This window comes from Strongylocentrotus purpuratus, unplaced genomic scaffold, assembly GCF_000002235.5.
Source record: "Strongylocentrotus purpuratus isolate Spur 01 unplaced genomic scaffold, Spur_5.0 spur5_scaffold_10, whole genome shotgun sequence".
Taxonomy (NCBI): domain Eukaryota; kingdom Metazoa; phylum Echinodermata; class Echinoidea; order Camarodonta; family Strongylocentrotidae; genus Strongylocentrotus; species Strongylocentrotus purpuratus.
Window position 1 is genome coordinate 18737757 of NW_022145595.1, and position 25056 is coordinate 18762812.

At 36.9% G+C, this 25056-nt stretch overlaps 2 protein-coding genes across 2 annotated transcripts; both read right to left on the reverse strand.

Moving 5' to 3' along the window:
- Positions 1 to 3052: 3052 nt before the first annotated feature.
- Positions 3053 to 8603, reverse strand: LOC115921843 (tripartite motif-containing protein 45-like). The gene is made up of 2 exons (XM_030980090.1): positions 7820 to 8603; positions 3053 to 4496 (listed from the first exon to the last, which is right to left on the reverse strand). Exons 1-2 carry the CDS (start codon positions 8453 to 8455, stop codon positions 3237 to 3239), a joined length of 1896 nt encoding a protein of 631 aa, XP_030835950.1. The 5' UTR covers positions 8456 to 8603; the 3' UTR covers positions 3053 to 3236.
- Positions 8604 to 10120: 1517 nt separating this feature from the next.
- Positions 10121 to 23369, reverse strand: LOC594639 (S-phase kinase-associated protein 1). The gene is made up of 5 exons (XM_030979679.1): positions 23242 to 23369; positions 19072 to 19168; positions 17413 to 17627; positions 15611 to 15751; positions 10121 to 13788 (listed from the first exon to the last, which is right to left on the reverse strand). Exons 2-5 carry the CDS (start codon positions 19166 to 19168, stop codon positions 13753 to 13755), a joined length of 489 nt encoding a protein of 162 aa, XP_030835539.1. The 5' UTR covers positions 23242 to 23369; the 3' UTR covers positions 10121 to 13752.
- Positions 23370 to 25056: the final 1687 nt, after the last annotated feature.

The window sequence follows — 25056 nt, forward strand, 5'->3', positions numbered from 1 at the left end:
TCGTCTGTTCATATAATGTAGTTTGTGCATCCTATACATAGCAGTGGGTTTTCCCACAGATAGCGCGCAGGATATAAGCACCTTTGAACCTAATGGCGGTATATACGTATTCATTGTTTTAGTCTATAGAGGGCGACTTCTTTAGGCTTTCAGTGGTGGATATAATTATTATGCTGGAGGTCTACTTTAGTAGAATCCTGGATAATAAAGCCAGACGTTTTATTTGCTTTCATTACTAGCGTTTGAAGGGAAAGGGACGGTAACTACACATGCTTTCCACCCCTTCTTCCTTTACTATTCTTCCTTTATCTTCTTCCATTTCTCATTTTCTCTGTCAACAACAATATTCTTGTGAATGGATTGCTTCGAGGCTATGATTTTCTCTTCAATATACAATTTGCTTGAAAAAAATATTTTACCGTTTCTACTCTTAGACAAAATCTCATGATTTAGATATATTATAACCATGATAATGTGAATCATTTCTGTCTCAAGAGCTGATAACGTGAAAAATCATATCAAAATGAATATTTCACTATCATTGCACATGGAATGTGATTTACATGAAATAATGATGCTCGGACCCTACAACAATGGATCCATGAAATAAATACATTGTTTTCTCTCATCACCATTCTGTCTGATTTAAGCTTCTAAGTTTCTCTAATTATTCCTCTCTCTCTCGCTCTGTCTCACTCTCTCTCTCTCTCTCTCTCTCACGCACACACTTTCATCTTTCTATCTCTATCTCTGACTCTTTCTTTCTCTCTCTCTCTCTTTCTCTCTCCCTATAAACAACTGAATATTATCAAAGTCTGTGAGAATGTATGTGCAAGAATCCTTAAAATTGTTTTTTTTTAAACACCTCATTTACAATGAACAAGTACCTGTAGATACTTGTACTTATGAATACCTTGTCAACTATTTATGTTAGTGGTGTCGGGTCGGGTAGACCCTATTTTGCCTTGATTAAATTTTACAAACTATTACATTATACATGTCCTCGTTGAATAAACTGAATTTGAACTTTATATCGACCACATAATACTCAGTCTGTTGGGTGAAAGTAGGAACAGAAATACTTATCCAGGGGATTAAAGCACCAGTCAATATAGATACAATGGAAATGGAGCGTATTTTGATGCTCGAATGGAAACTAGACATATCAATAATATTAAGGCCCACACACACAAACACAAATATTCTCTTTCCAAATGTTTACTTGAATACCAAGGTGGTTACAATGGTAAAATCACACTCGAGTAGATCGTCTGTCGATATCATGCAGTTTGTGCATCTTATGAATAGAAGTGGGTTTTCCCACAAAGCGATTAAACATGCACCTTTGAACTAATTGGCGGTATTCATTTTTTTCAATTATCTAGAGAGGGCGACTTATTTCGGATATCAGTGGTGGATATATTATGTTGGAGATCCACTGTAGTAGAATCCTGGATAATAGAGCTAGTCGTTTTATTTGCTTTCATTACTATATTTGGAAGAGTTAAAGACAACAACTACACTTGTTTTCACCCCCTCTTTCTCCACTATTCTTCCGTTATTTCCTTCTATTTCTCTCTTTCTCTTCCTCTTTCTCTGTCAACAATTTAAGGGCTATTCCAGTGTCAAACAACAATACCGTGTGCATACAACAAAATAATTTAAATGTAATTATAAGCTAGGTTTACAGCGGATACATACGTTTTATAACTATTTTCAAATTTTAAAAAAGAGACAAAAGAGGAAAGTACGAAATACGAACGTTGAGACTATTGTGTTTAAGGTACTTTACAAAACGCTGTACACAAACAGTAAAGAGACCATGCGTGTGTATCGAAAAAGTCGCGCAATTTTATTCATAAGACTTGTCTTTCTTTCTTCACCAAAAATACAAGGTAACTGCATTTGCCATTGAGTTGCGGTTATCAGAAAGCCCCCCCCCCCCTTAAATACAAAACAAAACAAAAAACAAATCTTTTTGTCTTTGTTAAAGAACAATAGAAAGAAAATTGTCCCCGAGCTAGGTTGCTTATGCATACAAGGAATTTCTTCGATGTAATCTTAATCTTACAAAAATATTAACAGGTAGATCATTTTTTTAAACGATAGGGAAACATCAAAATTATGTTATCTCCAGATTCATCCCTTAGTTTGCCATGCATGTCTACTAGCATGACCAGATGTAGGTCTGATATCCTCATAATTTCTACAATTTATTTGTCATATGATAAACATAATCCTATCTTACTCCAATTCTCTTTCTACCATTATAAAATGCAGACGAAGATATTTCAAATTCCACGTCTCAAGTCGATAGTCTGTACAGATTTAATTTAATTGAATCGAATTTAACTAGACTCATTTAAATTGAATTGAACGAGTAATTATTATGACAAAGACAACTGCCGAATTTACATGAAACATATTCAAAGTGAAATTACTTATTATAACAGAACTGCAAACATTTACATAATGTATCATAATTGTCAAGAACAAAAACTTCCGACTGTTAAATTGTTGTTAATACATCGTTCTTCTATACTTCATAGCAATCTAATCTGTCATATTATCAGTCTCTAGAGCATTCTATTTAATAGCTTTCCAGACAGGGTGCAAAGTTGACTCTTTTTTTATTGATTTGATTTATTAGTCAAGTTCAATGTAACATACATACGAAGAGTAAGTGATATTATAAAATGAAAATTAAATAATACTACCGATAACTGAAAGCTGAAAAGCTTATTTACAATGGGGTCCCATTTACACACAGTCAGTATTTATAATTTTTTCATTTAAACATACAAAGTATTCACGATATAAATCACAACATATAGGCACAAACAATATAATTTTTGTAATACTTTAAGAATAACAACATAAGGAAAATAACACTAACAAGAAGCTAATCAATGTGCTTATTAATTTTGAATTTATACATTACGACATCATCACTGATTTTCAGTAAATATCTAAGAGATACGATTACACAATGCAAACTAGAAGATATTTAATGTACTGCATTTACATATTATTAGAGAGGAACTTATCACTCTACAGTATAATGACAACTGTATTCAGGCAATTAAAATTTATCTAGAGAATGGTCTTCTTCTCATTTGGTTATTTATCACATAATTAAACAACAGAACATGAAACATAGGCCCATGTGAGAGAAGGTCTGGAGCAGATAGGTATAAACTACAAATACGAGTCAACAGAGTGTGAGATACAGATGATTACAGTGATACTTTGATAAAATACAACTTTTTGTCACGAGCAAACGCGAGCATGTTTGGAGAGAGGGAAACCAAGTAACACCAACGATCTCCAAGCGTCAGGTTGAGTACATTAAACTCAACTCTTTCCTTCAGGTTCAGACCATCAAGGTCATAGAGCCTGATCACCACATTACCATTCTCATACTCAACACTCGCTACATACACCCTGTCCTGCTCATCCAGGGCAGCATACAGGTAAACACCGTTTGGGGCTCGTAGAGACTTACCAGCATTCCCATCCCTGTCATAGACCGTCACCGTGCTTGGATTGATGTAAGTACATGAACTCGTGACGATCAAACCCGACCTGGTAGCAGATACCTGCCTCGTTTCATTGTGTTTTGTTGGAACAGTGTGTTTGAGAGTGGATCCAGTCGGGTCATAGATATAGACTTTCCTCTCACCGTAAGCCGCGATGAGGATTTCATCTAACGGACTTTTGTTTAGTCTGAGCCAGCCAGTGCTTTTCACGTGGACGGTTGATTTCCTGGAGCCATTGGGAGAATATTTGTCTACTTCGCTACGCGTCGATATGCATAATGTCCTGTCTTGTAGAAACACAAGATCTAAACACTCCATGTTACTTGGTATGTTTGCATACTGCTCATGTTTACCAGTTGAATCAATGGTATCTATACCATGTTCACTCAAATATCCGATAGCCACACTATCATCAGAGTACGGGGTCATACCCCGCATCTCTCCCCGCAGATCTACACACTGAATGACTTGAACCTTGGGATCTGATCCTGAGATGCTCCCGAGGTCAAGACGACTATCACCTGCTGGATTGAACTTTTTCTCCTGAGCTTTCTTCGTAATTATTGCTGCAGAAGTGTGATCAGTAGCCTCCTTCAACATGGCATCCAGCTCCTCACAGAGCAAGGTATGAGCAGACAGACTGTCTGTCTCAAGACGACCCAGTCTGTCATTAGCTACCAGTGTTATTGAACTACAAATACTCTTGATCCTCTGCCGATCCTTGGATTTCAAGACGTTGAGGTCGTCCTCGAAACTCTGCTTTACTGCATTGAGTTGCTCGATGAGATTTCGATGATTTTCTTCAAGCTCTTTAGCCTTGATGCTGTAGGCTTGACTGACATCTTCCAGTAGTTTCTTCACGGCAGTGTGTACTTCATGGCGTTGTACTTCCATATTCTGAATGTTCTTCTCCAGTTCTGATTTCTTAGCGGCACATCGCTGGACAAGGTCATTCACCTAAACAAAACAAATAATAGAGAAGTGAAAAGAACATTCTGTAGAATGAGATGTATGCTAATTACGTGGAGCTGGTTTGAAAATCAAACACCAGATTTTGGACGCACCTTATGTTTCACTAACCAAGACCCACCCCCTACATCATTATACATTGCGTCCCAGAAAAAACGAAACCGAGAATTATCGAGGTTTTATCATAACTTAATCGCAATTATAATTCTCGGTTTCATTTTTTCTGGGACGCACTGTATATGACATGAGGACCGAGGAAAATACTTCGGCTTTTTTAAGAAAGGGAATCCGACCCTAGCATTAAGTTCATCTGTATGAAAGCAGTAATATCAGATAAACAAAATGGATATAGGCCAAATAGTAAAATAATACTAATAAATATTATAATTATAATACTAATGATAACAATAATAGTAATAATGATTATAATAAAAGCAATATGATAAAGATAAGAATAAGAATAATGATACTACTACATCTATAACCAATTATGGTGATGATAATATATAGTACGAAGTGTTCTTGATAATCTGGGCAGTGCCCCGTTCACTAATTAAATGGTAAACTACAAATAAGGGGGAAATAACGAAGAGACAGAGAGAAAGAAATAAACAGCAAAACAGGGAGAAAAGAAAGAAACGGAGATGACGATACCAGAATTAGTTATCTTTTTCAATGTTGATCTCGGTGATCATTCGAATTTGCTCGAAATAGAATGATCGCATATTTAAAGGGATAGTTGAGTTCTGTTGCAGAGGGCGCTACACAAAATAATTTTTGTGATATAATGACAAAGTGAGTGTCAAATGTGAAAGAACAGAATATCTAAATGACAAAATCATCTTTTTTTGATCAAAATCGGTTCAGAGAGGCTAAAATATTACGATTTCTAATACTTGTGTACCACCACAAGTATTAGATGTTTTGAAAAATTTGAAAAAACCGTTGAAAAAAAACGAAATAACGCCTTTTACGTCGTATGTCAGCCAATGCCGAAGTTGCCTTTTTTGTTGGCATTTTCGTGTTGCTTATATTAGCCACAATTATCCGGCCCATGTATTGTTATTTTTGATTAAATAATTAATTAACGGTCACCGTGTTTTTTTTTTAGTGTGGAGCTGAATTGGTATGATCGTATTGGCTAAACTTCACACATTTTGGGGTCTAAAATTACCTTCATAGCAATTTTAGGTTCTAAAAGGGCACAATACATTGTCACAGGCGCGTACACAGGGGGGGGGGGGGTTGGGGGGTTAAACCCCCTCCCTTTGATATTTTTCTGTGTGTAAACCCCCCCCCCCTAAACCCCCCTAACCCCCCTTTGAGAAAAAAAAATTCCCATGACTAACCTAAAAAAGCTGACCTTACTCCCCTCCCCCCCCCCCCCCCAACGGAGCAAAATGTCAGATTTTCAAATATCGAGACCAAAAAAAAAAAAAAAAAGTGTCCTCTTACCCCCCCCCCCCCCCCCCCCCCCCCCCCCCCGCTTATTCAGCGGCTGGCTGAGTCGTTGCGAAATTTTCGGCCCGATTTATCAATGTTAACCCCCCCCCCCCCCCCCCCTTGAAAAAATCCTGCGTACGCGCCTGCATTGTCATATATAAGAATAAGAGCAATAAACAGGAACTGTGAAGGCATTTGCAGTCTGAAAACAGAACTCAACTATCCCTTTAAATCGGATGTATTTCTGATGAAATTGGGCTGGAAAACATAGCCAATCAGTGAAGAGACCCAGATAACAAAAAAATGCTTTTGTGAAATTAAAAAGTGTATAGTTTGAAACACATGGGAAAATCCAAGCCTACTTCAAAATAAAAGTTTGCATATAAGAGACCATAGGCGAGCAGCATTTAAGAACTTCATGTCTGCTCAGAGGGTGGCAAGATTGTTGTCTCACCCCCTTTACTAGAGAGAAGCTTTGAACTTCGCACCCTACACGTTTCAAGCGCATTTGCAGTAGACAGGGTTTGTACAATGATAAGTAACATTCCAACTATTAAAATGCGAGGAAAAATATAGCGTTTTGGAAATTTGAAACCGTATTTCAGAGTACTTAAAAGCTTTTCAAGACTGTTATAATATTATGTAAAATCGTAATATTTTTTTGCGAGCCGGGCAGGGCCTTTGCCATCTCCCCACTGATCTGTATTTCGTACAAATCAGAAAGGGTACATCTATTATTGTGCGCAGGCGCGTACGCAGGATTTTTTCAAGGGGGGGGGGGGGTTTAACATTTATAAATCGGGCCGAAAATTTCGCAACGACTCAGCCAGCCGCTGAATAAGCGGGGGGGGGGGGGGGGGGGGGGATAAGAGGACACTTTTTTTTTTTTTGTCTCAAAATTTGAAAATTTGATATTTTGCTCCGTTGAGGGGTAAGGTCAGCTTTTTTAGGTAAACCATGGGAATATTTTTTTTTTTTTTTTTTAATAAATAAAATTTAAAAAAAACAAAACAAAAAAAAACCAAAGGGGGGGGGGGGGTTGGGGGTTATGGGGGGGGGGGGGGTTATACACAAAAGAATACCAAAGGGGGGTTTAACCCCCCAACCCCCCCCCCCCCCCCCCTGTGTACGCGCCTGATAGTGCGATAGAGCTTAGCGTCCGAGAGAATTTTTTGTTAAAGATGGAATGGTGACACTTTGTTAAGAAGCTCTTTTGCTTTGCAAAAATTATTGATGTCAAAAATCTTTGTCTGGCAAGGGAGGCGGAAAACCAAATCCTTCCTTGTTTGTTAAGATATTTGGCAGTGTTAGGGGGCGAAACGATTGGGCTCCGACCCCCCATAGATAGGATAAAATGCCCCTGGCTTTTGCTGCCTGTTGGAAGCAGGTTTTCTACAGTATAAAGACAGGACTGCACTTTCTATATTTTGTAGAGCAGGGTAGCGACCAATAACTGAGTAAATTTAGTATTTTTAATTATTAAATTCTGCATTTAAGATGACTAATCGGCTGATAGGGCTTTGCTACAAAATATTAATTGTCAAGGGGAGGGGGGATCTACTGTTTCTCCGACCCTTTGATTGATAGAAGTATCTGCTCCCATGCTTGCAGCGCCTATATTGTAGAAGGGGGTTTATGAACATAATAAACATCGGGTCTATTAATATTCGAGGGAGCGTAATGACTGTGTGGGAAAATGTTGATTTTAGGTAGCGTATTGCAATGCAAAGGATTTACATCTAATTTTTTGTTTCTACCTTGCGAGGCCACCCCCCCCCCCCTCCACTTGAACTATTCCATCAGCCCCCTCTGCCCTCACCTCCTCCCCGATTCCAGCGCCGATACGGTACCAATGAAACTACGTTTACCTTAAGCCGTAACTCCTGCTCGAAGTCGGCCTGGTTCTTGATTTTGTGAAATTGATGACCGACGATCACGCACTTGAGACAGACATGGACCTTACAATCCTCACAAAACATATCTTTGTTCTCTTGTTTGTGGATGTAGCATTTCTCGGATAGATGACCAATGCTGACCTTCCCGCTGATGATATCCTGTACGAATACGATCTCATGGGCCTCAAACATCAAAGACATATTCTGATGACCCGTCAGACACTTCTCACACAAGTAGCTGTTGCAGGTTTTGCAGAATGACACAGCTTCTTCTTGACGTTTGCAAGTAGTGCATTTTGGACGCATCTCAAGGACAGCATTCACCCCTCCACATTTCGCGTGGTAATCGTCTACCAGTGCGTTGACAGTCACATTGGTGAGGAAATCTTCAACACGGTTCGCAGACAACTTGGTGACCTCCCTGCAGAGAGGACAGGTCATGTGATCGAGATCCTGATGGGACAGGTCATAGTTCCTGAGACATTTCCGACAGAAGGTGTGTCCGCATGAGGTCAGGATGGTTGCCTTGTCGAAGATATCAAGACATAGCGGACACGTCAGGTTCGATGAAGAGCTTGGAACTTTATCTTCTTCAGTCTTCTCAGCCATTGGTACAAATATCAGCTTTCTGGCAAATGTACAAATGATCAACAGTCAGTTCATGCAAGTTCAAACAATATGCAGTGACGTATATGTACCAATATCCTGAGTCCAAGTTTTCACATTGAATAATAATATGCGTCGAAAGAGGTGCACCTATCTATGATCAAAAGTATTAATTCTCTATCCAAGTGTGTACATAAATAATGTTACAATGGTACAATCACACTTGAGTAGATCGTCTGTTCATATAATGTAGTTTGTGCATCCTATACATAGCAGTGGGTTTTCCCACAGAGAGCGCGCAGGATATAAGCACCTTTGAACTTAATGGCGGTATATTCGTATTCATCATTTTTGGCTATAGAGGGCGACTTCTTTAGGCTTTCAGTGGCGAATATGATAATCATGCTAGAAGTCCATTGTAGTAGAATCCTGGATAATAAAGCCAGACGTTTTATCTGCTTTCATTACTATCATTGGTAGGGGGGAGGACGGTAACTACACTTGCTTTCAAACCCTTCTTCTTCCACTTTTCTTCCTTTATCTCCTTCCATTTCTCGCTTTCTCTTTCTCTGTCACTAATTTTTATTCTTGTGATTGGATTACTTCGAGGCTATGACTTTCCTTATGTACAATTTGCCTGAAAAAAATATTTCACCGTTCCTCTCTTTTTAAAAACTTCATGATTTAGATATATTATAACCATGATAATCATTTCTGTCTCAAGAGCTGATAACGTGACAAATCACATCAAATTGAACATGTCACTACAGGCGCGTACGCCGGATTTTTTTCAAGGGGGGGGGGGGGTTTAACATTTATAAATCGGGCCGAAAATTTCGCAACGACTCAGCCAACCGCTGAATAAGCGGGGGGGGGGGGGGGGGGTAAGAGGACACTTTTTTTGTCATGATCACTTTGTCATGATCCTTTTTTCTTTCTTATGTTAATTGAGAGCCGATTTGATGAGATATCCACCTGTCAGTGACCTTCCTGGGTGGTCTAATCCCTCCTGGCCAAACTAGGGCAGATAGGCTTTAAACAGACTCTCACCAACATCATACGACCCATGCTATCATTAGCTACCAGTGTTATTGAACTACGAATACTTTTGATTTTCTGTCAATCGTTGGATTTCAAGACGTTGAGTTCGTCCTCGAAACTCCGCTTTACTGATTGTAAATTGTCTGAATCGGCTTTGTCACTGTGAATAAGTGCCGGACAACTTTCCCTTTTGTCTCATAAATAATAAATTATTAAAATGTCAATTTTGCAAAATGTATGACTAAGAAGGGTCTTTTCTGTTTGGAGAACCTTTAATATGCTACTCTGAATATAAATTGATTAGTTCCCCAATGGAGAAGGCGCTTGGGGGGGGGGGAACAGAAATTCATGATATGTTTGTATATGACAAACGGGTTTATTGACCAATTTTTGCATAGATCTGGTGATCTCACATTTCAAACACTCGTAATTTTCTAATTATTGGTTCAATTTATGTCAAACTTTTGCAATTCTCTTCTTCTTCTGCTTTCATACAAATGAAATTATTACAAGGGTCGGATGCCCTTTAAAGACAGGGTGTGGACCCTTCTAAAGGAAAGTATTTAAAACAAGTGTCATGTTAGACAACACCACACACAAATCATAGAAGGCAATCTGAAAACTATTGGGGTTATAATTTTATCACAAATTAACACTTTAATTTCAAAACAGACATAACACTTCAAATCCGATTTGCATGCTAAAAAAAGATCCCGCTAACTAACATGGATTAACTAATTTGAATTCAGGTATAACTCTCAACTTAGTCCAGTAATTGATGGTGCAGAAGTCTCAATCCCTTCATCATGTACAGATCAATTCAACTCTGCAACTATTTGAACAAAATGATCACTTTTCATGAATTTATCATATCGTCTGTTGGAGCCAGAAGGTCGTTAACACGTACAATTTGACACCGAATTAACACCCTTCTGTCTCTCAACAGATGATATTATGTCAAATTCTTGACAAAGTTCAATTCAGATTTGAATTTCATTGACAGAATTTCAATGTGATTTGGTTCAGGATGAGGTGGTCATTCAACACATGATGAATCAGTGAACTATAAATCGGGTAATATCTAGCTTTCAATCAAAAATTTGGGCTAAATACAGTTAACTTAATGAAATATCTCTTTCTCTCAAAATTACCAATCCCCTCATATCTAAATGACACAAATACATGGTGATAACTGTGTGTTCCAACTCAACTAGAATCCAACACTTTGAACGTTTTCATGTAAGCATAAAACTGTTATGAGAAAATTGATACACGATACACAATTGCATTCTACACCAGAAACCATATGTTTTAGCTGTTGTAGGAGCAGTTTATAGGGGCAATACTGAAAAGCCAGCCCCCCCCCCCCTCATTCAAAATACACTTCACTACAACAATGTAAGAATATCTTTTGAGAAAGCAAAAGACATACATGTATTAAAAACTATGTCATTATTTATAACTACATGAACTATACTTGTGTCATTTCTAAAGAGTTAATGTTCAGTTCTTACAATTTCATCTCATTTGCAATTTGGACAAATTGAACGTGACAAAATGTACAATTGTTCAAACGAAATAATCAATAATCATGCACATCGAGTTATATGTTTTCAATATGTAGTTGTGCATTATAGGTCTCATGTGAACTGTGCATTAAGATTACAAGAAGTTAAAAAACACAGGTCCTAAAATAATGCATGCAGAATTAATCAAAGACTCTGCCATATGAGAACCCTACTTGATCTTTAAATTCAAAGAAATAGGCCAGTATTACAACCTTTTTTTTCTAATAACTTTCCTAAATAAACTAAATCACATGTATATATGCATGGAAGTATTAACCTACACAGGTATATGTGTAGGCTGTGATAATGAAACCGAAAATAAATTAAAGTTTTTGAATAAACATGAGCACAAATAAGAAACAGAGATATGCATGTACATCAGCTTATATGACATATACTTAAAGATACATTTATAAAATACACTTGAGAGACACACTTTCACTAGTGGTTTATTTGTAGAAAGCTTTATAATGATTAAAGGCAGGCTTACGATAGACTCAATCAAATGGATTAAAATCAAATACAAAGTTGTCGAGATGTCCAAAATCTCACCATGGTGCATCGATTCCAGCCTCATGCATTTTATTAAGTGTTACAAATGCCTTCTTTTACTTAACCTCACCCCAATTGCCTCACTGCTTTCAGAACTTGACAACTTTTGAATGTGACTCCATTTTTTTTCAGATACGAATTCTCATAATAGCTGGTAGATTGTGGATGGAGTAAGGACCAAAATCAGTGCTTGTGAACTTGTTGAATTTTGAGAATGAACAACAAATCTCTGTTTGAATAGTTTTCAACCATCGACCTTTCTCTATAAAGGGTCAGTCAGACCTCAACGATAATGATAATAAAACGTTTTCAATTGAAGGTACAGCCTACTATGTTATGTGTATGTGAGAGTACGCTCATGTATATTAATAGTAGGGCAGCTGTCACGTGGAACTTTAATGAGAAATCCAGTTATTTGGTATTGTCATCGCCAAGGTCTGACCTGCACTTAAACACATGTTTAATCACATACACTTGAGTGCATAGAATAAACTACACATTCAAATACGAAGCTTTCATCTTTAGAATGCAAGTAACATCTCTTATTACATTACAAGAAAAAGTTTTGCCCCTCCAATAGGTCTGACATGATGGGCTTAATAAGATGAAAATATTTTTTGTTTGTAGTGATACCAAAATGTTGTGTTTCTGATGCTCCAACATATTTATTGTAACTTACACAACTGTTTATATTTATCAATTTCCTTGTTCTTTTTATTTTGTTTGTTTTGCATAGGACAATCTTTAGCAGGATGACAAATTTTAAAAATGATTGAAAATAATAATGGTCTCAGTTCACGCCCCAAAGATCCCTAAAAAATCACCAGAAAGAATATTAGCACTTCAATTCATAGGTAAATCAGTGTCCAAAAAGGTATTTTCAACAGCAGTGATATTCAACTGATTATAAACACAATTTTGTTTCCCCTACAGGCGACAATCTGTTATTTTTAATATATGTACATACACATAATGCAGGCAACAGCCGGTTTTTTTTCTTCACATGTTCAAGCAAGAACTCATTTGGTCAGGCAATGTTAATTCACCTCCACTCTGATGTTGTTTTATACAATCCAAAAAACAACAACATTAAAACAAATATTTAGAGACAAATTTAGGGTAAAGGGCACCTACAGCTATCAAACAATATAGCATTTATTGCTTGCACAATGTTATCTTGTTTATGTTGCTTTCTTTTGAAGCATTCAATTCCTAATGAAAATGCCTGATATACTTGTCTCATGTGCCTAGTTGTTGATTGAGACCGGGAGAGCCGATCTCGGTATGATTTTTAAATCCAGGTCTAACTTTTTGATTTGGTCAAAATTAAAATTTGACATTGAAATATACATGCCAAGTTTAGATTTACTTTTTGGTGACAGTGGCAATGGCCGAGAGATAAATATTTCATACATTTTGAACCAGGAAGTAGCTTCTTGCCATAAGACTTCTAATTTCAAAGAATTCTGAAGCGAAGAGAGTCAAAGGTGAAAAAAATTACTTTCGCAATTGTTCAATGATTCAGCCAAAATACTCCCAAGATGTATCTTGTTGTTAAGCAATGATCATGAAAGATGTCGTCCACGGTCTTGCAGTAATGCAAAATATCACCTTACCCCTACAGCGAAACCTGGTGTAGCAAACGCCTGTTTATAAAGACCATATTTCTGTTAGCTTGGGCGGTGTTTCTCCTTGAGACCTGAAGTGTCAAAAGAGCCTGGACATAACAATCGCCTGCCTATGAGGACCACTCTCCTTGTCTCCCTCGATTGGTCTTTATGCACAGGTTTCTGTGTATCATATGAGATACCATCTTGTGATAATCATAAATTTTTAAAAATTGGTAATGGAGAAAATTTAACCTGTTTTTTGGCGGAATTGCCATTTCAATGAAACAAACTCAAAATGTGACCAGTAGCAAAAAACATCTAAAAAGTCTTAAATTTTCTTATGTACCAATAGATGTCCATTGGGGAACAAAGTTAAGTATTGTTCCTTGCTTGGCAATCATGTACATGCTGGATATACATCAACTGGCCGTAAGGATAATATAGAGCTGGGACCTACATATATACAAACATCGTGCAATCAACATGGTCTGCATAAAATATATTGAAGTGGTGATCGAGTACAAGTGCCCTATTTCTCCTCACACCAACTGTTCTCTTTCCTCACCTGCAGGGGAAGAGAGAGAGAGAGAGAGAAATTGAGAATGAAAGAATGAGAGGGAGAGAGAAGAGAAAATGGAGAGTAAGAGGGAGAAAGAAAAGAGACAGAATTGTGAGAAAAGATGGGGAGAGAGAGAGAGAGAGAGAGAGGTAGGGAGAGGAAGAGTTAGAGAATACAAAACGAGAAAGAGAGAGAGAGAGAGAGAGAAATTGAAAATGAAAGAATGAGAGGGAGAGAGAAGAGAAAATGGAGAGTAAGAGGGAGAAAGAAAAGAGACAGAATTGTGAGAAAAGATGGGGGAGAGAGAGAGAGAGAGAGAGAGAGGTAGGGAGAGGAAGAGTTAGAGAATACAAACGAGAAAGAGAGAGAGAGAGAGAAATTGAAAATGAAAGAATGAGAGGGAGAGAGAAGAGAAAATAGAGAGTAAGAGGGAGAAAGAAAAGAGACAGAATGAGTGAGAAAAGATGGAGAGAGAGAGGGGGGTAGGGAGAGGAAGAGTAAGAGAATAAAAACGAGAGAGAGAGAGAAAAAAGGGGAAGGGGAGTAAAGAAAGAGAGAAGGGTAAAGTTTATTTAAAAAATCAACTTCATGTACTATTTTGCTAAACCCTTCAACATTGAAAGACAGATATTTTAAGAATTTAATGTAGATTATAAACATATAAAGCAGATTGTTGAATATAGAGTGTGAGTCAAAAAAAAGTTTACACCTAGAAAATTGCTAATTATTTAAACAATTATATATGAACAGTAAATTATTATACATCTTATGAAAAAGTATTTTATCACAATTCATTTGGTATCATTTTTGTGTGGTATGTGTTCACGCTTGGATGAACAGGAGGCATTGTTTGGGAGAGTGCAAAAATCGACTTGTGCCAAAGTTGCTTATGTGATGTTTGAATAAAGCAATTGGGATTTGGGTATTAATTCGGTCTTTGCAGATCCAAATAACATCCCTAACAACATTAATCATGCCTCAGATATCAAATATCTAATATCAAATATCAACAACATTTGTGCACGTGTGTGTGTGACTTTCCTTCTGCAAAAAGCATAGGCATTGCATTTCATTTGATACAATTATTCATTCTCTCATCCGCTAATCTCAGCATATTGCATAATAGGCATCAATTGGCGAAAGTCGATTTTTTTTCACTCTCGCAAATAATGCCTCCTGTTCATCCAAGCGTGAACACATACCACACAAAAATTATACCAAATGATTTGGAATAAACACTCTTTCATAAGATGTATAATAATTTACTGTTCATAGATGATTTTTAAAATAATTAGCAATTTTCTAGGTGTAAACTTTTTTTTGACTCACTCAGTATGCATTGGATTGGTAAAGAATAAAAAAATGTTATGAACAAAGCAAGAATTAGAATCGTGCCAAAAAACATATGATCACAGAATCAATTAAAAGTACTGTAAGCTGTTTTAGGATCAAAGGGGCAAAATAGTGAAATTATACATTGAATCAGTGAATGATAAAGAGATCTAGTACTTTAAATTGAAGTGGGATTGGTAGAAATATATCAAACTGAACATTTTACAAGCTGATCGACCGTCTGATTATCAAGATATTTATGATTGGAAATTGAAAAACTTTTTCCTTACATTTTTATAACACTACAGTCTATTGGGGAAAATGAGTATGGTGAAAGATTTTTACTTTTTTGAGGCACTTCATGATCATTTTGAAGCGCAATTTTAGGGGGGGGGGCTTCAATATTACACCATACCACAGACACTGATAGCACGTAGGGCCATGTATCCCGGATTTAACATTGTTAAACGATGCCTTTAAACATCATTGCACTTACTTGCTCTTCTTCTGCAGGAGTGAAATCATTCTTGATATTGAAAGTCTTTCGGATCTCTTCTGAAGTCTTGCCCTTGATCATGTTAGCTACCGTCTTGCATGTAGCGTCGAGTAGACCCTTGATGTCAAGGTAGTTGGCAGCCTGTGTACGGATATTACATATGGATTTTTGCATGACTATAATAACAATGATAATAGCTACGTTTATATTGATGGGAGTTGTTGCTACCTTGTTTGGCGTTCAACAATAAGGGATAGAGCAACGTCGATCTGGCACTGCTCAGTGGCTGCCGGGCTCACGATCAATTGGGCAAAAAGAATTTCTGTTTCGGTTTAATAAAATTTGGAGTGGACTATTAGGCTATTATTATTATTATTATTATTATTATTACAGGGGATCGCTCAAGGTGCTGGTAACTTTGCCATCAATGGCAACTACCATGGTAACAGGGCTCAACAGCCAATCAAAATCAAGGTTTCCATAGTAGCTACCATTGATGGCAAAGTTACCATCAATGGTCAGTTTTGTGCAATGGGGCACTGGCTTTAGCCCAGCTGCCCCTAAGATGCTATCAACAATCAAGGAATAGTTTCCTAGCGGGTGATAATTAACTACACCTGGGTGGGGTGGTAAATGTAGATTGATGTCTTGCCAAAGGAAGAAAGTGCTGCAGGACTAAAACTGTGAACCATATGATCCACAGTCCGGTGATATAACACCTCTACGACAAAACTGATGAAATATATTATATTCTGAAAAATGTGTATTTTTGTAGAGTATATTTATTTTTACTAATTACAGATGTAGCAAATAGTATATGTACATGTACATGAAAATGCAATTAGTCAAAGGATTATGTAGATGCCGAATCAATTTTAATAAGTTATTAATTGCTCTTTGATGAATATTATATATATATGTACATGTACATACCTAAATGAAGGCATTAACCTTTAAGAAGTTAAAGAGCTATTAAAGAACAGAGAGAGAGACAGAGAGAGAGAGACAGAGAGAGAGAGACAGAGACAGACAGACAGAGAGGGAGAGTGACAGACAGACAGACAGAAGTTATGCAGTACAAGGTGCTAATTTTCTATGTATTCTGTAACTTAAACCAAGACAGACACATGTAGAACGTAGAAACCCCATTGTATATTTGAAAAAAAAATTAAAAAGTGTTTTTAAGTAATTCTTCACCTACAAGAATGATGTCCATTTTCATTTCTTTGATACAAGATCAATCAAACCATTAAAAAGGTTTGTTTTGTTGCTGGGGGGAGGATTATAAATGTCAGTTTCATTTTAGACAACATTTTTACCATACACACAGATTTGAAAAGGAAGCATCATTAAAGATAAAGTTGAGTTCTGGTAAAAAAGAAAATTAATTCTCACAAAATCAAACGAAACTTACACTGAATGTTCAAAATTACAAATAAATGGCATTTGCCAAACGATTTTGGTAGAAAGTGTATACTGGCTGAGTAGTGAGCATAGAAACATAAGGAAATCAAAGTAAGCAGGTCTGATACCATTTGTGTAGTCCCGTATACATCTTTCTGTGTACAGTGCTTATTACTTTACCAAGACTGGGCCAAATTTATTATGATTTTGTTGGCTCCAGGACCTTGCAGTACACACCAGTACTTACATTTGTACATGCTACATGATCAACTTTTTCTGATCCATTCCACACCTTTTCTTTCACAATGCAATCGCAAGACCAGAACTCAACTTCATCTTTAATTAGGTGAAATATTGAAACAAGTAAAGTAAAGAACTCAATAAATTCAGAAACTCACCAGAATAAGCTCAAAGAGGGTGCCCTGGTCCACCTTAAGAAACTCCTGGTCATGGGCGCAGATATCGTCGGTCCTCTTCTCTCTGTTCTCATCGTCTTCTGGTGGAGGGGGGTCGTCCTTGTGGTAGTGGCACCACTGGAGCACTTTCTTGAGGATGGTGGAGTTGACGTTGGGGAGAGGGATGGCATCGTCGTCCTCCTCATCCATGCCGAGGTCTGTACAACGGATTGAGAGATGGAGAGAGAGTGAGTGAGAGTGAGAGAAGGAGGGAGAGGGAGAGACAGAGAGAGACAGAGAGAGACAGAGAGAGAGAGACAGAGAGGAAGAGGAAGAGAGAAAAAACAGGTGATAGAATGAAGAGAGTACGGTAAGAATAGAGTTAGGCAGATAGACAAAGACATAGGGGAAGGGAGAAAGAAGTAGAAAGATAGAGGAAGAGAAGGGAGAAGAAAAAAATATTTTTCAAAATGTAGTGCAGACATGTTAATCGCAGATTTGTAGAACTGCATTAAAAATAAAATCGTGTTAAATCAGTTACAAACTTTACAAGCAGCAGAAAGAAAAACTCTGCAATTCATAGAGTAAAAATTACATGTTTCACTTTATTCTACATGCACACTTTCTATACTTGTACTTGCATAACAGACATTGAAAATAATATAACCACACACAATAACAGGTTTCTCTCTTCTTGAGCAGACATGGCCTTCTAATTCTCTGGACTTAAACTGTGGAATCTATTAAGGGCGCTGAGTCTATGTCAACGCTCTTGTCAGCCCTGAAGACTATCCTGTTCCAACACTATCTCAAGAATGATTACGCCAACAAACTTGAAAATAATCTTAATTTGAAACACTGACAAAGAACGTTAAATTTTTGAGACATTGTAGAGCAGGTGCCACAAGCCCTGCAAAGGCAGACACCACCCGCTATACAAGAAGCCATCCTCCTCCTCAATCATCATCATCATCGATCATCAACATCATCATCGATCATCATCATCATCATCACCATCATCATTATCATCATCATCAATATCATCATCATCATCATCATCATCATCATCATCATCATCGATCATCATCATCATCACCATCATCATCATCATCATCATCATCATCATCGATCATCATCATCATCACCATCATCATCATCATCATCATCACCGTCATCATCATCAATATCATCATCATCATCATCATCATCATCATCATCATCTATCATCATCGATCATCATCATCATCATCATCATCACCATCATCATCATCAATATCATCATCATCATCATCATCATCATCATCATCGATCATCATCATCATCATCATCACCATCATCATCATCATCATCATCAATATCATCATCATCATCATCATCAGCACCATCATCATCACCATCGTCATCATCATCATCATCATCATCAATATCATCATCATCATCAACAGAGTCAGAGTTAAAGAGTAAAATATTTCCATATGAATGAAATCGCACATATGATGTCAAAGATCACATCCTTCATATCCTGGGGGTTAGAGCTTTAAAAAAAAAATCAAATCATAACTTCCTTATCCTTGGTTTAACTTTGTTAACACTTAGTCTGTTTCTCCTCTTACTAAAACTGCTTTCTATGAAAGAACTACATGTAATTCTCCTTTAACTCACCTTCGAGCATGGTTTTGATGATAACCGACTGCCTAGCGACTTCTACATCCACCTCAAAAACCTCCCCATCGGAACTCTGTAACTTGATGTTTGGCATCTGCGGAAGAAAAGGATTTATTTTGAATGAAGAATAGGGACTTGTCGATATATAAAAGTTCTTGACATCACTATTGATTTAACAAGCCATGCAGGAAATCATGCATATTAAATGCATCATCAAATAAGTCATTTGTAAATTGCATGATCCTTAGGGATCCCCCCCCCCCTGAAAAAAAAATATACATAATACAAAATTCATTCACTCAACATAATTAAAGAAGTAATTTGTTGTCAATTATTTGAAGTTTATAGCGATCTCCTTTAGTAATCATCATCAAAAGAAGTGCATTTATTTTCAGGAGGTCATATAAAGTCCTTTAAAGGTTACAAAAAAGTGCCCCCACCCCCTTTTAATATGTTACTTTATAACTTTAATGCAACAAAAATCTTTAAATATAAGGGGTCATTCCATGTCAAATCACCCAAAAAATCTGAAAATCTTAACCCGACCATTTTTGATTTTGATGAAACTTAGTGTACTTGTTGAGTGTGATCTCACAGCACCAAATCCCAAATTTTAGGTCAATTGGGTGAGGGGCTTGAAAGATACGGCCCACCAAATTTTGAGATTTTTTCAAAAATGGGGGTGGCGGGCCTACCTTTGAACCCTTGTATTTCGGGACCTAATGGGTCAATCTTCACAAAATTTGTATTGTTTGAAAGGGTATTCAATAAGGATTCCAAATCTGCCGCCATTTTGAAAATTCGTACATGTTGGGGTACTCGGGGGGGGGGGGACATTTCCTGGGGGTTAATTTTCCAGGGGGTAATTATCCTAGAACAGACTCAGAGGCCTAAAGCCATACATCCTGTTAACCCTTTAGGCCTATATGAACTTGTCATTTTATTTCTATTTAAGTACTGCTGACATTTAGAATGGATATGACTAGAACAAAAAAGCATGTGGAAGATGTATGTTGTACTGTGCATATTGCATGTATTGTATACATTATAATAGGGTTTATTGTGAATATCTGTAAGTATGGATACTTTCAATCCTTATTGCTCCTAAACCAAAAATATTATATCTCTGAAACTTTTATATGTTTTAGTGAACATGTCAGAGATTACATTTCATGAAAAATGTTGTCAAGGTCACGTGATCCACAAGGTCAATTTCAAGGTCAAATCTTAGGTCAAGAGGTCAAAGTACCCCAACATGTACGAATTTTCAAAATGGTGGTAGATTTAGAATCCTTATTGAATACCCTTTCCAACAATACAAATTTTGTGAAGATTGACCCATTAGGTCCCGAGATACAAGGGTTCAAACGTAGGCCCGCCACCCCCATTTTTGAAAAAATCTCAAAATTTGGTGGGCCGTATCTCCCAAACCCCTCACCCAATTGACCTAAAATTTGGGATTTGGTGCTGTGAGATCAACTCAACAAGTACACTAAGTTTCATCAAAATCAAAAATGGTCGGGTTAAAACCATTGGGTGATTTGACATGGAATGACCCTAAGGTATTATGGTACTATGATTTTGTGTTGGAAGGTCCCTATAAAAGACCCTAAGTAACTCTCATCCATTTTTTCACATAAGTGCAAATCCCAGCTCCTAAATAATTGAAATCATTTCACTTTTTTAAGCCCCTTATAATGTGTACCGTTTAAATCTTATCGTGAGCTCTGGTATGGAAATAATATTTTGAGAGAAAATTGTTATGATTAATTCTGGATTGTTCATCCTGCAGGAGATTGGTTGTTTGAACCAGTGAAATAAAAAGAAATGCACAAAAACTTACTGAGCATCATCTTCAATAAAATCCGCAACTTCCATTTGCACATAAGGACCTGTGTTAAGCACATGGCGTCGGGCTTACTTATGCGGATTTCCTTATAACTCTAGTTTCTATGTTCTTTACCCAGCCACTATACATTTTCTACCAAAATTGTTTGGCGCATGTCGTTTATTTGTAATCTTGAACATTCAGTGTAAGTTTCGTTGGATTCTGTGAGAATTTATCTTCCATCTCTTTACCAGAACTCAAGCTTATCTTTAATGGCAAAATGACCTTTAAAAAAGGTTTGGAGACTTCAGCCGCACATCCCCATCCAAACAGAATCTGTATTAGTATACTTTGTGTGATGGAAAACATTTTAAGACACCCTCTATTGGTACTCAAATTCAAACACCACTGTACAAAACTCACCAGAAATCACTCAAAATATGCACTTTGGTGACAATCAATGACACTTAAATAGTAATAAAATACAATCAATTCAAGTTGGAAAAATATTAAAACGGATATCTAGTGTATTGTTAATCAAGGCAAAGAAGCCACGAACAGAAGCCACTTCATATTCTGAATCTCTGTGGTCATTAAATAAAAAATCTATCCATACCTTACCACGTTGCGCATACTGTACATGTAGATGTATGTAAAAACCTAAAGGGAACCATAGGGACCAAATTTTGGGAAGTTGATTTTGTTTTGGTCGTTCGTAAGCTGAAACTAGACAATCTGCAAATGCTAGTGAAACAGGCCACGCTAGCGAAACAGGCTACGATAGGAATAACGGCGGCGGTTCCTTCCATTTTTCTACATGATTTTGAGATGTGAATCGGCTGGACTCCCAGCTCCCAGAACTGATCTATAATATTACCTAGTCATTTACGGTAACATTGTGATTTAGAAGTGTCATATCTAAAAGTAAGTGTTAAAAACAATACTTTTTATTTTGTTCATGCATGTGCAGGACATGTGTGAAAATTTTATACTTTTTAGCGCTAATTCATGTACATGACTATGAGGTCCGTACCTTTTACGGTTAGACCCCTTGCATTGTAGGACTAGGAGTGCACTTCACCAGGCATGTAAAACTTTAGCTTACATTTAGCGCATGCGCAGAACATTTATCCAATCTCTGTGAATCGTAGTCTCATTTTTAGTAAATTGGCGCCGACAAGGGCCTTTTATATTGGCTATCGCTGGTTCCCAACTTCCCAATCACTCAATGTTATAAGATATTTGTGCAAGGAGCAAGCTTGCAATTTTCCATTTCATTCAATACCAAAATTATGATATTTCAGTCAAACCCTCTATTTTTACGATTGTTTTCAGCATCCTTAAAATTTTAAGTATTTCACTTAAGTTTAAGTCTTACGTAGCTATTTTTAAAGTTTTGAACAAACTGGAAATTTATTCTTAAATGTCTGTTGATTTTTCTATTTTAAGTGTGTGCAATGCCGTGTGTGTGTCAGTTATGTGTGAAGTGCATCACCTGTTTAAAGCATGACATGTCAAAATCTCTGTGGTGTGATGTAATATTACGTAATGACATTTCCATTGAACTTAAATTGCGCTTAAGTTAAGCAGGCCCTCTCTCGCTTAAATTTGAAGCCGCTCGAGCGGATCGGCCAATGAGAGCACGTAAACTCGCTGTACAGCTCTCAAAGCGCAAAGTTCTTCATGCCAGGATTGATGATAAATTTCCAAATCAATGTTCAAAGTATTTTTTCCAACATCACCAAATTGAATTTAACATGTTCATTGTATTTTACTAAATTTTACTGCTATTAATGTGTCATCAATTGTTACTAAAGTATAGAATTTTAGTGAATTGAAATGATTTTTGTACAGTGGTGCTTGATAGAATCACTAGACAATACTCAATAGAAAATAGACGCATCTTAATTTTGTTTAAATTACACATTCTCAATTAAAAGTGAAACTGAAATTGAAAAAGTGCAAGCAAAAGCCTTTTTAGAAGGCCCAACAGAATTTGACCTAGGTCTAGAATTAACAACACGAAATTCACTCAACACCATTAAGTATCATACAATCGCTCGTGATAAGGTACCAAAGCTGACCTATTTGCAAAATGTTGTGGACAATGGTTTTGGAAATCAACAAATCTATCATGGCCTTGTCGAAGACATCGGCCATTTTATTAATTCATTGCACGCACACAATTCACAACAGATGGGACTGTAGTAGAATTGTTGGAGAAGAGCCGCGCTACAAAGAATATCAACCAAGTTAGATATACATCTTCTAAAGTAAAACTTGTAGAACAATGTTGTAGAAAAAATAATCTGATTTTATACATCTGCATTTTCACTTACTTTCGAACTTCAGAAAATATACTATGGCGCAATAATATGGCGTTTCTTCGGATGTGTCACAAATTCTTGTCACTACGTAAATGACGTCACTTGGGCACAATGCCGATCTATTTATGCGTTTCTCCGATATCCGAAGGTTCACGATTCCGAAAATGATATATAAATGTTTACTTATCCGAAGATACCTAATCCCCCCCCCCCCCCCCCCAACAAAACTGAATAAACACTTTTAGATCTTATGATTGACGCCCCAGTTGACGCCTAGATTTTGAGGATGTCTAAAAATGAATGAGTGTTTGTAATGGCGCCATTGCTGGAATGCATTATGTTCCCCAGGGAGTGGAGAATGTGCATACATTGTGCATGTAGCCTGAATCCTATGACCGACCGGGATTAAGCGCTCTATATACACGCGGAATAGTATTATTATTATGATCTGATGTAGGCTAATGCCGGTTATGCCTTTCAATTAAAAAAAGAAGAATCTAACCTTGATAGCAAACTAAATAAAAATAGGAAAAAGCATACTGGTGACAATAATTTTAATGAAATCGGACCAAAAATGAGAGAGTTGTGAATATTTGCAAGTTGCATGGTATATATGGGCTCTTCAAATTGGCTGCATTGATCACAATTAAATGTCTCTGTGACGTAGTGGCGGACACCTTTCCGGCTATTTGTTCCAACACACAAAATGACAGATTTTTCGATTTTTCAAAAATGTAAGACTCGGGATAGTCTTGTTTTTTTAGAGGACCTGTATTAATTGTTAACCTGTAATGTTAAATCTATCACTACGGTCACAATCACAAAATTGTGAATTTGAGATTCACATAGCTGTATGTATAGTAATCTCATATTTCAAATATACATAACTTTTTAATTATTGGTACGATTTATTGCAAACTTGTACAAAACTCATTTTATCTGATTTTTTTTCTTCTGCTTTTAAGTTTTATTCAAATGAACTTACTGCAATAGGTTGGATTGTCCTTTAACATCAATATCGTAAAGGACTCCTTTATGGCTAATCCTATCAATTACAAATGTGTTCATAATATATAATAATAACTCCGTGCATATGGTATAACGCTTGATATCACATATTAAAATAAAAAACACATAATATTCTCCCGCTGCCCTTTCGCCCCCCCCCCCCCCATCTCTCTCTCTCTCTCTCTCTCTCTCTCTCTCTCTCTCTCTCTCTCTCTCTCTCTCTCAGATCATTACTCCCATGCTAGGTTCATATTTTCCCCAAACGTCGCCTACCTATCAGAAATCAGGCCTATATGGATTTTAAGACTGATACTATTCTTCGTCATGTTCGCGTATATAATAATATTTATGCGTCAAAAAATCAACTGCTGTGCATGACTCGGAAAAAAATTAATCTATTACTATTATTTTGTTAATGTTCAGTGTGTATCAATCAATTAATGTATACAATCTTATTATAGCATTAAAATGTTTACTTTATTATGAGGCGCATACTTATCAACAAGACCACTCCGCTTGACTGCTTCAATACTTTGCTTCGTTTTGTAAACAATTTCTGTTGTTAATGGATAATTCAGAAATATTACGTAGATTAGTCAATGCCCGAGCATGTTTTTTTTTAATGGGTGTTTTTTTATTTTTTTTTACCAACTTCTCGCTCTCTCTTTCTCTCCTTCTCTCGATCTCTCTCCGTCTCCTTCTCTCTCCCGCTTTCTCTATACCCATACTACACTGGTGGCAAACGCATTAAGTGATAAAAGAAAAAAGAAAGACAGCTGACATTAAGTTTTGCTTTGATGAAAACAACGGGGCCTATAG